The sequence below is a fragment of the Microtus pennsylvanicus genome, chromosome 15, assembly GCF_037038515.1.
Source record: "Microtus pennsylvanicus isolate mMicPen1 chromosome 15, mMicPen1.hap1, whole genome shotgun sequence".
NCBI classification, from domain to species: Eukaryota; Metazoa; Chordata; class Mammalia; order Rodentia; family Cricetidae; genus Microtus; species Microtus pennsylvanicus.
In genome coordinates, this window is record NC_134593.1 from 29,542,451 (window position 1) to 29,559,517 (window position 17,067).

The 17,067-nt window shown below is 42.1% G+C and overlaps 1 protein-coding gene across 5 annotated transcripts in view; it reads right to left on the reverse strand.

Annotated features, from left to right (window-relative positions):
• The window catches only part of Ppp3cc (protein phosphatase 3 catalytic subunit gamma), a 74,915-nt gene that overhangs the window by 18,693 nt on the left and 39,155 nt on the right, over positions 1-17,067 (reverse strand). For all 5 annotated transcript variants that reach the window (XM_075950010.1, XM_075950011.1, XM_075950008.1 and 2 more), the window contains exons 5-8: positions 13,829-13,974; positions 5,177-5,316; positions 1,002-1,079; positions 824-918 (exon numbers count right to left, since the gene is read on the reverse strand). In XM_075950010.1, coding sequence (XP_075806125.1) covers positions 824-918; positions 1,002-1,079; positions 5,177-5,316; positions 13,829-13,974 — 459 coding nt within the window. The remainder of the gene's footprint in view (positions 1-823; positions 919-1,001; positions 1,080-5,176; positions 5,317-13,828; positions 13,975-17,067) is intronic.

The following is a 17,067-nucleotide window of genomic DNA, read 5'->3' on the forward strand; positions in this document are numbered from 1 at the left end:
TTCAGTCAAAGAGAGGAAGGAGTGATAATGTGAGCAAAGGGGTCAAGACCATGATGGGGAAACCCACAGAAACAGCTGACCCGAGCTAGTAGGAGCTCACTGACTCTAGACTGACAGCTGGGGAACCTGCACAGGACCGAACTAAGCTCTCTGAATGTGGGTGACAGTTGTTGGCTTGGGCACTTTGTGGAGTCACTGGAAGAGGGATCAGGATTTATCCCTACTACATCAACTGGCTTTTTGGAGCCCATTCCCTATGGAAGGATACCTTTACTCAGCCTAGATACAGTGGAGAGGGCCTTGGTCCTGCCTCAACAGACTTTGTTGACTCCCTATGGGAGGCCTTATCCTCTCTGAGGAGTGAATGAGAGGGGGGTGGAGTGTGGAAAAGGTGGGGAGAGTGGGAGAAGGGAGGGGGGGGAACTGGGATTGGTATGTATAAAAGGTTGTTTAAAAAAAAATAAGAGAGCTCTTCTTCATCTAGATATGGTAGTGCATGCCTATGACCTGTCACTTGGGAGACTGAAGCATGAGGAGATCGATGCTAAGGTCTTTCCAAAGCCAAACACATGCTTTACCACAGAGCCACACCTCTACCCAAGACCTTTTTATCTGACTGAAATTTTGTACTTAAGAATAGATGTTGAGGATATGACCCAGTGGTAGAGTGAGCGCTTCAAAAACACAAGGTCTTGGGTTCAACCCATAGAACCAAAAAATAAAAGTAAGTAAATGAACACAATAATAAAAATAAAACACAAAATTAAACTAGAGCTCATAGTTACTAACAAATTCACATATAAATATTGTTGGGCTTCTTTACCTTTATTGTTATAAACATCGAGGTAATTAGGGGCAGAGAAAATCGTGATGAGTGATGGAAAGCCCGTTGTTTGGCTCTTCCTGTACATTCGGTACCTGGAAAAGACATGGGAGCTCAGGCATCTTCACACTAAAATAAAATCTCTGCGGGGATATGTGAAAATTTTAGCGCAGCTTACCCAGCATCCTGAGCTTCATGGGCTCTGATTATTGATAATAAACTGTTGTTTTGTAAAAATTCACAAACCGCAGGGTAACTGAAAAAGAAAATGAGAATACAGAATTCCAGCAGTTAGGTTTTAATAGAAATAAAGGGAAAACCCAATCTCAGAGTTGTTTTAAGATTACAAATACTACAGACTATTGAATTTTTCAAGATTTATTTTATATGTATGAGAGTTTTGCCTGATTGTATGTATGTGTACCTGGTAACTGCAGAGGCCAAAGGCAGGGGGAAGATCCCCTGGAGCTAGAGTTACAACTATGAGCCAACATGTGGGTGCTGGGAACTAAACCCAGGTCTTCTGGAAGAAGAGTCAGTGCTCTTAATCACAGAGCCATCTCTCCAGCCCCACCACTGAACTTTAATTAAAAGTTCAGAAATCAATAATTTCTATTTCAATAATACATATTACTATCAAACCTGAAGAGGATACCTTAGAATAGAAACAGTTTACCCATCCTTTAATCTATTTTATTTTAACACTAATGATACAATCAAAACTTTTCTTGGTATTTTGATATAAAAACATACTACAACAGCATGTCTGCATGTGTTTGTATATAGTAAATGCTACAAAATGAGTGCAGACTTTCTTCAATCATCAAACCTTTAGAGAAGTTTTTTTAAAAGAATCTACTTATAGCTTTATATGTAATATCAACACTAAGATAATACTATGCATGTCTATTTTAGGAGTAGATATTAATATTATAGACCACTATATTCTTTTCTAAAGATTTATTTATTTATGTATTTTATGTATATGAGTGCTCTACTTTCATGTATGCCTGCACAACAGCAGAAGGCATGGGGTCCCTCTAGAGATGGTTATGAGCCTCCATGGGGTTGCTGAGAATTGAACTCAGGACTTCTGAAAAAGCAGCCAGTGCTCTTCACTGCTGAGTTATCTCTTCAGCCCTAGAATACCATATTCTAATGCTATCTGCATATAATCCTAAAACAGCCTTATTATTTTTACTTTTCTGGATAACAAATAGGAGGAACTGGAGAATATAAAATTATCCTGAGTGTGTAGATGTTAATTACTTATTTTTTTTAAAGTTTGTTTCTTGAATTGGGACAGTGCTTGCCTAGCATGCACAAAGTCCTGGATTTAACCCCCGAACTATATACTAGGGATGCTACACACACTTATGATCCCAGTGAGACAAAAGAATCACAAGTTCAAGGTCATCTTTTCCTACATAGTAAGTTTGAGACCAGCTTGGGATGGTCTGAAAAAGAAAGGGGGCAACTTCGCTTTTCCCTCAATGGAAAAAGTTTAATTTTTGGATAAACATTTTCACCATTGTAGGAATAAGTCCAGCCCCTTAGAGGGCGTGTTCGCCTTGGGCGAATGTTTACTTATAAATCAGGCAAGTGTGCCCTCCGCAGAACCGTGGTACTGTAAGTCTATTTCCCCATTAAAGCTGTATATATTTTTTACAATCTGTCTGCATTCATTTACGCCCGTTACACACCATTGCAGAACAAGAAGTCCCTGCTCCTGTCTGTCATAGAAACAATGGCCTGTCAGCCATTCATAGACTGTGAAGTGGTTTTATGGAGGCCCTAGCGATGAGGTAGAAGGTTGTAAAATTTTGGAAAAGCCTAAGACCTAGGAGTCATTCCATGAGGCATTGTTCCTGTAGGCTAAATGTACTTTAAGATTCCTAGGAGCTAGCCAGGTGGTGGTGGCACACACCTGTAATTCCAGCACTAGGGAGGCAGAGGCAGGTGGATCTCAGTGAGTTTGAGGCCAGCCTGGTCTACAAAGCGAGTTCTAGGACTATTACACAGAAAAACCCTGTCTCGAAAAACTAAAAAGATTTCTAGGAACCTTTGGCCATAGTATTTTCATCAACCACTTATGTGTTTCAGATATTCTTTCTGTATAAGGACATTTTATGTAAATATGCTATGGAATCATTAACATTTAACTTATGGCCAGTAACACAGCTCACACCTGGCAAATCCAGTATAGACCTACTTTCTGTGTAAGTTACATTACCCCATGTGTGCTCACAAACACTGGACAGCACTTTGGCACTGTGCGTGAGTACCACTGCCAACACGGAAATGAACAGCTGACAAAAGTACAAAGATAGGAACAGAATGCAGGACAGGGCTGGAGGGGGAGTTCAGTCATCAAGAGCACCTCCGGCACTCGCCGAAGACCTGGATTTGGTTCTCAGCACCTTCCTCCATAATTCCAGTTCCAGGAGATCGGATGCCCTTTTCTGGCCTCCATGGACAGACACCAGGCAGACATGGTACATAAACATACATGTGAGCAAAACCACTTATACACATAAAACAAAAGAAATGAAGATCAGGGAAAAAGTCAGAGCGTGTTCTGTTGTTCTGCAGTTTATGTTCATGAGAGCTTGAGAGCTCTGTGAGGACGGACTGGGCAACAGTTATCTCAGGTGAGTGGGGATTCACTGCAATCCCCAAGACAGATTATAGAAAGAGGGTTCGGGGTGGAAGGCCTAGGTACTGTAAGAGGTGCTGGCAAGTGACCACAGGAACTGTACCAAATGACATTTACCCAATGATGCTAAGTTCTTTTTTTTTTTTTTTTTGATGCTAAGTTCTTAAGCAATGTCAAAAGAAGGAAAAGTTAAATTGTTTCACTAAATAAGTCACTAGAAAGGTTGGCAGAGAAGAATACAAAAATATTATTTCAAAAATGTTTAAAGGCAAATAAATCAAGGCTTCTTTTGTATATGCTTACTTCATTTAGTTATTGCATTATCTTAGCCAATCAGCAAATGTTTTAGGGAACAAAATAATTGCATTATTTTTCATGATAGAACACTGGAATTAAAAATAATTTACATTTCAACCTTTCTTTTTTTATATTTATTTTTATTTTTTTGCTTGGCAAACCACACCAAAAGCTCCCATGTGAGCTTTAGGACAATAGCCAATTTCCAGGAAATGTCCTAAGCTTAGATCACAGTGTCCTATTCATTTTTTTTTTTTTGAGAGGCAAGGTTTCTCTGTAGTTTTTGGAGGCTATCCTGGAACTAGCTCTTGTAGATCAGGCTAGCTTTGAACTCACAGAGATCCACCTGCCTCTACCTTCTAAGTGCTGGGGTTAAAGGCATGCACCACCACAGCCCAGCCCTATTAATTTTTTTATTTTCATCTACGCCAGACATTCTAAAAGCTGGGGCGCTTCTCACTACATAATAGGATCCCTTGGCCCAGATCTTCAGAATCACACTCTCTGTAGAAAAAGTAAAGTTATCTACAGAGTCTTTCTATGTAGTCCTTGGTAGGTGTGGCACTTACTATGTAGATCAGTCTAGCCTCTAACTCACAGAGATCTGTATGTCTCTGTCTCTCAAGCACTGGGATTAAAGGTTAAAATAAAGCCGCACAAAGATGGAAAATACACAGAGAATCTTGATACTGTATGCTATTATGCTCTCTTTGAATTGTTTGAATGCTGAGGAAGGAGCAACAGCTGCTAAAAGATATTTGTTTATTAATGCTGCTGAACTAATCCAACATAGATATTTTGAAAATACTTTGACTTTAAAATTCGGATCTAAGGACATGATGCTTTGGAAAGGAGTTTCTTCTTTTGTTTTCACAGAGGATGAGACCTTGTGGATTGCTTCCTATCCCAATATGGTATGATGGACCACGCCCTCCTGAAGCTACACAGCCTCCTGAAGCTACAGGACAGCCAGGGCTACACAGAGAAACCCTGTCTCAAAAAAAAAAAAAGCTAATTTCATAAAATCAGGGCTGGAGAGATGATTCAGTGGTTGAGAACACTCTCTGTTCCTTCAGTGGACCCAGATTCAGTTTTAGCATCCACTTGGCTGCTGGCTCCACAACTCCAGTTCTAGGGATCAGACCTCAGAGAGCCCCAGACACACAGGTGGTCCAGAGATGGATATGCAGGTACAACACTTATACACAAAAACTTTTAAAAATATTTTTTAAAATATTAATTTCATAAAATAGATTGTGTATACTCCTCTTGCAGAAGACCCAAGTTCAGTTTGGAGCACCCACATTGGTGGTTCACAACTGCCTATATACCCACAGACATACACACATACCGGCCAGAACCCATTGTCTCAGCGCTCTCCCCTCCGAGGACCGGCTTACCTGAAGAAGTAGGAGCAGCCGCGGACAGTGTTGTGGGTATAATGCTCCAGGGTCTTCTCACTGCCATACTCTTCTGAGGGGTCAGACCAGAGCAGGTCACACACCGGCCCAAAAGCAGGAGGCTCAGTAAACCTATCTAACTAGAAGACACACAAGAGCCAAAAGAGGGGGGAAAACATCAGGAAAGCAAAAGGGTTCCTGGAAGCAGACAGGTCAAAAGTCCCCTCTACCTAAGGAATGCACTAACGATGGGGCAGTGAGCCCAAAGGACAGTCCTGGGAGAATGAGTGCTCTGTCATAAAGGTTTGCAGTGTCCTGTTTCTGTCATCTGAGAATCCTGTAGAACAGACCTCCTTCTGTGCTAATCTAGTGCAGCAGGCACTCAACTCAAACGTGAAATCGGCAGCCACAAACTCTTAGAGACTAATTTAATTTCAGTTTAGGAATGCTTGACAGTGATTCTTCCACTGCTTACTTTATTTCAAAGGAGAGGTTTTCTTTACCACAGGCTTTTTATTCTTCCCACTTTATGCAGTGACAACATTTTAATATTTGTTATTAACTTCCATTTTTAGTCAATGCTGCTTTAACTTAAAAACAAACACACAAAAATCAAAGAATATAAGTATTTAGGCTTTTTTTAAATATTTATTTATTATGTATACAATATTACGTCTGTGTGTATGTCTGCAGGTCAGAAGAGGGCACCAGACCCCATTACAGATGGTTGTGAGCCACCATGTGGTTGCTGGGAATTGAACTCAGGACCTTTGGAAGAGCAGGCAATGCTCTTAACCTCTGAGCCATCTCTCCAGCTCCCAGTACTTAGGTTTTGAACAGACGGGAACATCTGAGAGTCAAGAAGAGGGCTTCTGCTGAGTGAGAGGGGAGCTTTTTATCACAATCGACTTTGTCTCTGTGTGAGAACTGAGAGGGTATGAGTGTGAGGAGGCGCCACAAGCAACAGTGCAAGCACACAAGGCTGCTCCTTTCCCCCAGTCACAAAGACACAGAATCCTGGAAATAGTCACTGTGTAAATCAAATGGAGCAACCAACCCATACCATTTAGACGTTAAAGTCAATGTATTTCAGAACTGGCAGAGCTTAGAGCACTTATTCAAATTTCCTCATTTTGCAAACACAATGTACTAAATACTAAAGGTTAAGGGATGGTCAAGGACACTTTTGTGTTCCTTGAACACTGGAATATAATTTAAAGTTTTCAAGCTAGGCATGGTGGCATATGTTGAATAATTCTAACATTTTAGTGGATGAGGCAGGAGAATTGTCTTAGGTTCAAGACTTTACAGAAAGATTCTGTTTAAAACATACAAATAATTTTAAAGTTTCAGAATTATAAAAATAGTATATTTTTAGTCATTAAGATTTAATTTTTTTTTTTTTTTGGTTTTTCGAGACAGGGTTTCTCTGTAGCTTTGGTGCCTGTCCTGGAACTAGCTCTTGTAGACCAGGCTGGCCTCGAACTCACAGAGATCCGCCTGCCTCTGCCTCCCGAGTGCTGGGATTAAAGGCGTGCGCCACCACAGCCCGGCAATTATTTTAAGAGCAGCTGGTGGTGGCGCACACCTTTAATCCCAGCACAGAGACATAGGCAGGTGGATCTCTGAGTTGGAAGCCAGCCTGGTCTATAGAGCAAGTTCCAGGACTGCCACAGCTACATTGAGAAATCTTGTCTCAAAAAAAAAAATAATTTTAAAAAGAGAAAGAAGTAAGAAATACATATATCTCTGTAGGGCCCTGGTCTCCCTTATTCCTGTGGTGCATTCCAGGGACAGTTTATGATCAACTAACTAAGCTTCCTGTGTGTTTCTGTGCTATGCCTGCCCCGCCTGGTGGTTAGCTACAGGGCATTCGGCTGATCTCCTTTCGAATGACCCTGGTCTCTCTGTGTGTTCTTTTCAACCTCCAGGCCTTTGCCCAACTCGCGTTAGGTATAGTGGCACGCGAACTGTACCGAGGTTGTAACACCAAATCGGGTGTTACAATTGGAGGCCCCAGCGAGATGATCATCGGCAACTAGACCCATGTGCGAGATCGGGAAGTAGGGATCCCTGAGAGGTCGCCCTCGGGAAGGCTGGCCAGCAGGTAAGAAATTGTGCGGCAAGGGTGAATTAGTTATGGGTGCAAGTTATTCTGTTCCAGTGTTAAAGGGCCAGTTAACAGGCCAGTTGTTAGGTCTTTTGGAAAATAAAGGCGCCGGTATTAAAGTTGAGACAGCACAAGAGATTATTAAGACAGTTTTAGAGTTTAGTCCCTGGTTCCTACATGCAGGGGGCTTTAACATTACTGATTGGGAGCAGGTAAAGGCTGATCTTCAAAATGCACTGAAAGAGCGAGGGCCACAAGAATTCCCCATGGCGATATTTTCACTATGGCGCTTGGTCAGAGATGCTCTTCTCAGTGATGATGTTAAAGTGAAAGAGCAATTAGAGAGTTTAAACAAAACCCTTGAGGAGATTCAGGAAGTAGAATCTGTGAGTTCTATTAAGAGTTTTGAGGAACAGGAAGTTTTAGGAACAGGAAGTAATAGAAAGGATATAGAAGAAGAAGAAGAAATTTTAGAAAAGGAGATCACACTGATAAAAAAGAAGTTAGAAAAAGAGGAAAGGAAGGAAGCAAACGGAGATGTCTCCATGAGACCCCTCCGCATAATCCTTGCACTACTGCTTCTGCCCCTATGGACTTAGAGGCAGAAATCCGAGAGATCCGGGACAGGTTAAATAATCTAAGTGGAGAGAAGCAGATTTATCCTGTTGTGGAAAAGATTGATCAGCAGGGACAGAGGGCCAGGCAACATAACCCTCTGGCCTTTAAGGATATTAAACAGTTAAAAAAAGCAGTTGTGGACTATGGAGCTCATGCTCCTTTCACTGTAGCTTTATTGGAATCCTTTGCAGAACTCAACCTTATACCCAGTGACTGGATGCAGCTTTGCAGGGCTTGTCTTTCAGGGGGAGATTACTTGTTATGGAGAGGTGAAATGCAGGAAAATTGCAAAAAGACTGCAGGCAAAAATGCTGAAGCAGGTTTCCCCCAGAATAACCTTGACATGTTAACTGGTGAAGGACAATATGCTAGCTTAGAAGCACAGATTGCTTAAGATCCTGCAATTTATGCTCAGATAGCTGCAGCAGCCGTTAAAGCTTGGAAAACTTTACCTAACAAAGGATCATGAGAACAGCTTTCTAAGATCCTTCAAGGATCTTCAGAACCTTATTCTGAGTTCATTGACCACCTTCTACAGGTGGGAAGTCGCATTTTTGGGGATGTGGATTCAGCTCTGCCAGTCGTTAAACACCTGGCCTTCAAAAATGCAAACAAGTTCTGTCAGCAAGTTTTACGCCCCCATAGAGATGGAGATTTGAATGACTTTATCCAATTATGCAGAGACATTGATGGCACCCACGTGATGGGCCAGGTCATTGTTTCTGCCCTTAAGGAAGGCCAAGGTGGAGCTAGGCCTAGGAATTGTATTCAATGCGGAAGGTCAGGACACCTCAAAAGGAACTGCCTTGCTGGTAAAGGAGCAATTAATCAACCTAGAGGAAATTCAGGTACTTGCCCAAAATGCCAAAAGGGAGTTCACTGGGCCAACGACTGTCACTCTAAGATGGGCAGTCAAGGAAATCTTATCCCCAGGTCAAAAAACGGGGGCCCCCAAAACATAAGTGTATGGGGCCAAGAGCGGAGCAGCTGCTCCCATCAGATTCATTCCTCAGAGAAATGCCTCACTGTCAACAACCTTGTAGGAGGCACCTCAGGAAGTGCAGGACTAGATCTCTGTACCTCTGCCCGAGTAGTATTGACCCCACAAATGGGTGTGCAGGCCTTGGGGACTGGAGTATTTGGACCTATCCCAGAGGGTTCAGTAGGTATAGTTTTGGGTAGAAGTAGTTCTGCGCTCAAGGGAATCAAAATTTTACCAGGAATTATAGACTGTGATTATACTGGAGAAATTAAAATTATGATTGAAGCTGGTACGGGAGTCCTTGTCATCCCTCAAGGAGCGAGAATAGCTCAACCAGTGCTTTTGCCCATGTTTCGCTCTACTAATCCTTTCTTTAAACAAGAACGAGGGGACAAGGGATTTGGCTCCACAGGATCCCCTGGAGCTTTTTGGGTTTCTAGTTTAGAGAACCGCCCCACACTCACTTTAACAGTCAATGGGAAAAGGTTCCAAGGCCTTCCTGATACAGGGGCTGATTCTTCAGTGATTGCTAAAAAGCACTGGCCTGCAGCTTGGCCTCTACAGCCAGCCTCTACAACCTTGCAGGGAGTAGGAACGGCCAGTTCTCCAGAGTGCAGTACTCAATATTTAGATTGGGAGGACGAAGAAGGCCATAAGGGCATTTTTATTTTTTTTAAATATTTATTTATTTACTTATTTATTATGCATACAATATTCTGTCTGTGTGTATACCTGCAGGCCAGAGGAGGGCACTAGACCCCATTACAGATGGCTGTGAGCCACCATGTGGTTGCTGGGAATTGAACTCAGGACCTTTGGAAGAGCAGGCAATGCTCTTAACCTCTGAGCCATCTCTCCAGCCCCATAAGGGCATTTTTAAACCATTTGTCCTGGAACACCTTCCTCTTAATTTGTGGGGAAGAGATGTTTTGCAAGCTATGGGAGCAGTTCTGACCACTGAACCTGTGCAGCGTATGCTATCGAAGCAGGGCTTTGTCCTGGTCAGGGTTTGGGCAAAAATCTGCAGGGAGATGTGCAGATTTTAGCAGACAAGAAAATAATACAACAGTCACCTGGACAGAGTGCAGGGTTAGGAAATTTTTCCTAGGGGCCATTGCAGAGCAGCCAGAAAGCATTCCTATAAAATGGAAAACTGAAAAACCTGTTTGGATAGAACAATGGCCCCTGAGTAAAGAGAAATTACAGGCTGCTCGTACTCTAGTCCAGGAACAGCTAGAAGCAGGACACATAGTGCCATCCACTTCTCCCTGGAATAACCCTATCTTTGTTATTAAGAAAAAGTCTGGTAAATTGAGGTTATTGCAAGATCTTAGAGCAGTAAATGATTGCATGAAAATTATGGGGGCAACTCAACCTGGGTTGCCTCAGCCTGTGGGTATTCCTTCAGGATATCATCTTTTAGTTATTGACCTGAAGGATTGTTTTTTCACCATTCCCTTGCATCCAAAAGACTCTGATAAATTTGCTTTCAGTGTACCGTCTATAAATTTCAAAGAACCATACAAGTGCTACCAATGGGTAACATTGCCCCAGGGTATGGCCAATAGTTCTGTAATTTGCCAAATGTTTGTGGAACGGGTTAGTGCCCCTATAAGGTATAAATATTCTCAACTGTATTTAAGTCATTATTTGGATGACATCCTATTAGCTGGACAGGACCCAGAAATAGTCCTTGAGGCTTTTGCTGACTTGCAAGAATGCCTAGCACATGCTGGGTTAGTTATTGCTTTTGAAAAAGTACAACAACAGTTTCCATATCAATACTTGAGGCATCAGCTGTTGCAGACAGGAGTAAAACCGCAGAAAGTTACTCTTCGCCTAGATAAACTACAAACTTTGATTTTCAAAAGTTGCTTGGAGACCTAAATTGGGTCCGGCCCAGTCTGGGAATCTCTACTGGAGACTTAAAACCACTTTTTGACATTCTGCAGGAGAATCCAGACCCAATCTCCTTTCGTGAGTTAACACCTCAAGCAAGGCAATGTATTACTTTAATTGAAGAAAAGCTTGCCTCTGCTCATATTAATTATATTGACTATAGTCAGCCACTGCTGTTGATAATTTTCCCCTCCAAGCATAGTCCTACTGGAGTTTTTTGGCAGCAAGGACCCATCCTGTGGGTGCATGAACATGTGTCACCTGTAAAAATTGTTATCTCATATCCATCAGCTGTGCTACGTGTTATTCAGAAAGGATATAAGCTTAGTTTGCAAACTTTTGGAATGTTACCTGATAAGGTTATTACACCATATACCCAGGCAGAAATAACTTGGTTGCAAAATTTTGCTGAAGATTGGACTTTATTTTTATGCACTAATCCCTGCAAGTTAGACAATCATTATCCTTCTGATAAGTTAGTCACTTTCTTTAAAAATCATCCGGTATGTTTCCCTAAAATTATTTCTTTGCAGCCTCTGGCAGGGGCACGAAATGTGTTTACTGATGGATCCTCCACCGGGAGAGCTGTAGTAGCCTCCCCTCCTGATTTTGATGTTCAGTCTGTTAATACTAACTCTGCTCAGGTGGCTGAATTGGTTGCTGTCCAGATGGCCCTAGAGAAATATGCTGATATTCCATTTAACCTTTTTACTGACAGTCAGTATATAAGCAAAATTCTTGCACCGTTGGAAACTGCAGCTTATATTGCCTCTGTATCTCGAGTCCAGATGCAGTTATTGGCTATTTAAACTTTGCTTTGGGCCCGATCTGTACCCATTTACGCAGGGCATTTGCGGGCTCATACTGACCTCCCTGGTCCTTTGAGTGAGGGAAACGCTTTGGCTGATCAGCTTACTCGTCAAATTTATGTAATGAGTCAGGAATCTTATGAAGCTACAGAAAAAGCTTATAATCGTTTTGATCTCAATGCTGGATCTTTAAGATTTCATTTTAAGATATCTCGAGAGCAAGCCACTAATATTGTTAAAAAGTGCTCTCTGTGTACAGAACTTTTAATTGTTCCCCATTTGGGAGTTAATCCTCATGGGCTTGCGCCTAATCATTTATGGCAAATGGATGTCACCCATGTTCCTTCTTTTGGGCGCATGCAATATGTTCACGTAACCGTAGATACATATTCTCATCTCATTTTTGTCTAAGCTCACACAGGAGAAAGATTACGAGATGTTAAAAGTCATTGTCTCCAGGCTTTTGCCTACATGGGAGTTCCTAAAACTGTTAAGACTGATAATGGACCAGCCTATACTAGCACTGGCTTTGCTAAATTTTGCTCTGAGTTTTCTATTTCTCACAAAATTGGAATACCTTATAATCCTCAAGGACAAGCTATAGTGGAGCGAGCGCATCGTACGCTCAAAGCCTATTTGCATAAAACAAAAAAGGGGGAATATGGTTCCACCCCCAGAGATCATTTATCTTTTATTTTATACATTTTAAATTTTTTGACTGTTGATGCTCAATCTCATACCGCCGCTGACAGGCATTGGCGGCCAGATTCTTCCGGGATGCCTCATGTCAAATGGAAGAATCTATCAGATGGCACCTGGCATGGTCCAGATCCTGTACTGGTGTGGGGAAGAGGGACTGTTTGTGTTTTCCCGCAAGATGATGACAAACCAATATGGGTACCTGAGCAGCTGGTGCGTGCTGTGGATTTTCCTGTCCAGAAGCCTGAAGACAGGACAGAGCCGAGAGATGAAAGAGATTCTGGCTTGCCAACTGAAGAGTTGCTGGTTTCCTGAGGAGCTGGCTGCGGTGGTCCGAGTGCCAAGGATTGTTCCTCTACCCTTCTACCCGTCTACCCATCTACCCATCCCGTGATATCGGCAGCCACAGCTGTTGCTGCCACAGCAGCTAAAGCTGCTGGATTTTTCATTAGTCAGTCAGTTGCTTCCTGCTAGCACAAAGGATACCTTCTCAGGGCAGGTTGCAAATGCCGTAGCATTCATATTGAGCTAAATTTACAAATAAATATTACAGTTAATTTTGCTCTTAGTTGTGGTTAAAGACCACTGCTAGATGTTACAGTAATAAGCTTATTGCAGTTATTCACGGACCCTGAGGTGTACTATTTACAAATTGGCTCTTAAAATTATTCTAGTTAGCTATACCAGGGTTATTTTCACCAGCGCTGAGACCTTACTTAAAGGGCTCCAATTTGGGCAGAATTATTAAGGATTGAGCAAGCACAGTCTCTTTAAGGGATGCTTACATGTGCTGGAGCATCATCTTCATGGTTATGATGCCAGAGCCAAAGGCAAGCTCAGGTCAATGTTGCCACGTGGCAAGTCCTCTTAGCTATTGCCCCAGAGAATCTTTCAGCACAAATCTGGCTGAACTCAGTGATGGATGACTAGTGAGCCAAAGACGGGAAAGGCTTTTGGGGGGCTGCCTCAACCTAAGACAGGAAATGTGTTTTGACCTGGATGCCTTCCCATGACAGGTAAGGGGTATTGCCTAACGTCCAATGCCACCCAAGACAGACTTAGTCATAATTTATACAAAAGGGGGACCTGTAGGGCCCTGGTCTCCCTTATTCCTGTGGTGCATTCACAGGGACAGTTTATGATCAACTAACTAAGCTTCCTGTGTGTTTCTGTGCTATGCCTGCCCCGCCTGGTGGTTAGCTGCAGGGCATTCGGCTGATCTCCTTTCGAATGATCCTAGTCTCTCTGTGTGTTCTTTTCAACCTCCAGGCCTTTGCCCAACTCGCGTTAGGTACAGTGGCACGCGAACTGTACCGAGGTTGTAACACCAAATCGGGTGTTACATATCTCAAGTGTTACTAAGAGCTATGCAGCAGTGACAAGATCATGGGTAAGTTCTGTTTTTCTACTTTTGATTGTATTTTCTTTTAATTTCAGTTATATTATATGATATATATGATATATATATTAACTGGCTGGGATAAAGAACAGAAATGTAACAACATCCCCTGTGAAAACAATGAACAATTACTTACTTTCCTTATGTCGTCTAAACAAGTGATTTCAGGTGACATTCCTCCGTGCACACAGAGAAACTGCTGGTTTAAGAGAGCAGCGAGAGGAAGACAGTCGAATGTGTTCATACACGCTTCGTACACCAGTTCTGAATACTTAATCCGACCTACCGAAAGAGGACACAGTCAAAGGATGAACCTTATCACACCCACAGACCCTGAGTCAGAAAGGGAAGCCACTGGTTCCAGGCAAGTCTGAAGATTCCATCCATGAGAACTTCCTTCCATTTCTAAAGTGCGTCTCTGGATTAACTTTCTAGCTCTGTAGCCCTGGGAACCTGAAAGTGCAGCTGGCTGCCAGCTGTCAATTATTAGGCAGCATCTTATTTCCTGATGGGAGGCTACGGCTTTGGGCTTCTCTGAGGGTCCTTCTAGGAACCTCAGATTCTGCCAGTAAAGTTTTTATGATCCATGGGCTTCTAGGATAGAGTGGTTCCAGGTCCTTCCTCATGTGGAACTGTCCCCACAGAACTGAGAACTATTTCTGTATCAGAAACCTTTCTGCTCATTTTGTTCTATTCTTCTTAAAAGCTTTATTACTTTTATGTGCATGAATGGTTTTCCTGTGTGTATCCACACATATGCACTGAATACATGCTGGTGCCTCAGGAGACCAGCAGAGGGCACTAGATCCCCTGGAACTGGAGTTGAGGAGAATTGTGAGCTGCTATGTGGGTGCTCGGAACTGAACCTGGGTCCTCTGCAACAACAGTTTTAAGCCACTGAGTCATTTCCCCAGCTCTTTCTTTTCTGATCATTACTTTAGAGATGTGTAAGTAAATTATTATTATCTTAGTTTATGTAAAAATGTTTGAATTATTGAACTATTTTGTATTTTTTAATTTATTATTTTGTTGCTGTTTTGAGACAGTTTGTCTGTGTAGTCTCGGTTGTCATGGAACTCCCTCTGTAAACCAAGCTGGCTTCTAACTCAGAGATCCACCTGCCTCTGCCTCCTGAGTGCTGGGATTAAAAGCATGTTCCATCACCGTCTGGTTAATTTTGTACCTTCTTATAGTTACATCCTTACACTGATATTTCAAAAGTAGATCCAGATGTGAGTATAACATCTGTTTAAAATAAAAGCAAACAAAAAACTTTAATAAATGCTCCTAAAAGCCCAAAGGCAGATTCCCTTTGTTACCAACATCAAAAGAAATTCCTTTAATTAAAAAAGTCCTAACTTTGAGTATAGGTTAAGAACTGAAAAGGCACAGGATGTCAGGCTGCACACCACCATCTAGTTCTGGTAACTTGCTTTTCACCCTTGCAATGACTTGGGAAAAGTCCTTAGCTTACTTCCAAACAGATGCCAGATCTGGGGAAAGCCATTTTTAAATCAAAACAGGAGCCCCAAATCCAAATTATGTGAACAGAAATTTATGGTGCATTAATATCTGAGTAAAATAAGAATCAATACATTACCTTTTTCTCCTCCTGAGATATTGGACCAGAGACAGTATCTATAACCCTATCTTGCCATATTTTCCTAATTTTATCGAATGTATACATAGCTATAGGTATATAATGTGTATACATAAACATAGTGACACACACACACACACATACACACACACACACACACACACACACACACACACACACACACATCAGTGAACTAAACGCCTTGACCCAGCACAGTGGTCAGATAAATTATCTGTAACCTAACTCTTTCGGTTTGGATCTCAGATCTGTTAGCTTTTAGCTTAGAACCTTGGACAAATGTCTTCATTTCAAGTGCTATGGTTTTCCCAACTATCTAATGGAAGTGATAATCCTTACAATAATGCTGCTTAAGGACTGAAGTGCACGTGTAAAGTGTATTCATGCCTGGCACACAATGGCTGTAACTGTGAGTGTTAACTGACCACCTTTATAGAATCTCTATGAAGTAGATACCATTTCTATGTTCACTTAAAAGCCGAGGAAGGCAGCTGGAGAGGTGTTCAGCTGTTAAGAGCACTGGATGACCTGGCATAAAACCAGAGTTCAGTCCTCCACACCCACATGTCAGCTCACAACTGTCACAGCTGTCTGTAACCCCAGGTTAATGAAACAGCTCTGGGTCAGCTGCCGTTCAAAAATAAATAAAAACAGCTCTAATGTTACATAGCACCCAACAAGTGACAAGAGAACAAGTGATCAGTATTGAAAAGAAGCTCTAGAAGGATGCATGGCTGTAGGAAAGAGATTGTAATGAGAGGTCCACAGGCGAGAAAACACAACACATTTCACTATGTGAAAAGGAAGGTCCACAGGGGCTGGAGAGCTGGCTCAGCAGTAAAGGCACTCATTGCTCTTCAGAGGCCCTGGGCTCAGTTCCCAGCACCCATGAGGCGGTTCACAACCATCTAAAACTCCAGTTCCAGGGCATCTGATACCCTTTTCTGACCTCTGAGAGCACCAGGCATGTATGTGGTACACAGATATACAAACAAATACAGATATAAATATGAACACAATTAAATAAAAGGGGAGGGCACTGGGCCCAGTGCCCAGAACTGCAAGCATGTTAAACATCCTCACAAACTCTTCCTAATCACAGTGCAGGAATTAGAACCCAGGGCCTTGAGAATGCTAGGCAAGTGCTCTACCAAATGGTTACCTCCTCAGCCTGTGAACTTTCAACATGAGGTCTTGCCATGAAGCTCAGGCTGGCTAGAACTAGCAGATTCCAGAGTGCTGGGATTACTGATATCTGCCACCCATTCTTTTTAAGTTTAAATTAAACAGAATCTAAATACCCAAATTTATTATTCCTGAAGGTCAAATTAGCTGACTCAAGAGTTTTATTTTCATGAAAAATTAATGTCTATACTGTAGGCTAAGACTTGTCTAAAATAAAGGAGAACTATCACAACCGCAGGGCCACATTTAAATAAGTTTTCATTGTTGCCAATAATGCAACAGGACAGAACAACATTTTATATGTAATTAAAAGCTCTCATAGCCCAAACTGACCTTAACTCACCTCCTAAGTGCTGGGATTACAGGCCTGCATCACCCATGGCCAGTAGTAAAACAAAATCTTAAAAGAATTCTAGAAAGAGTTTTGAGAGTCAGCATTACTTATAAGTCTATCCACCGAGCATTATTTCCTTAATTTTTATTTGCATTCACTAAAGATTCTCCCCGTCTCTGTCTTTCCTCTCTGTCCCCTCCCATCCCCACTAGAGATTTGCCGCTGCCTCCTGTGCTGG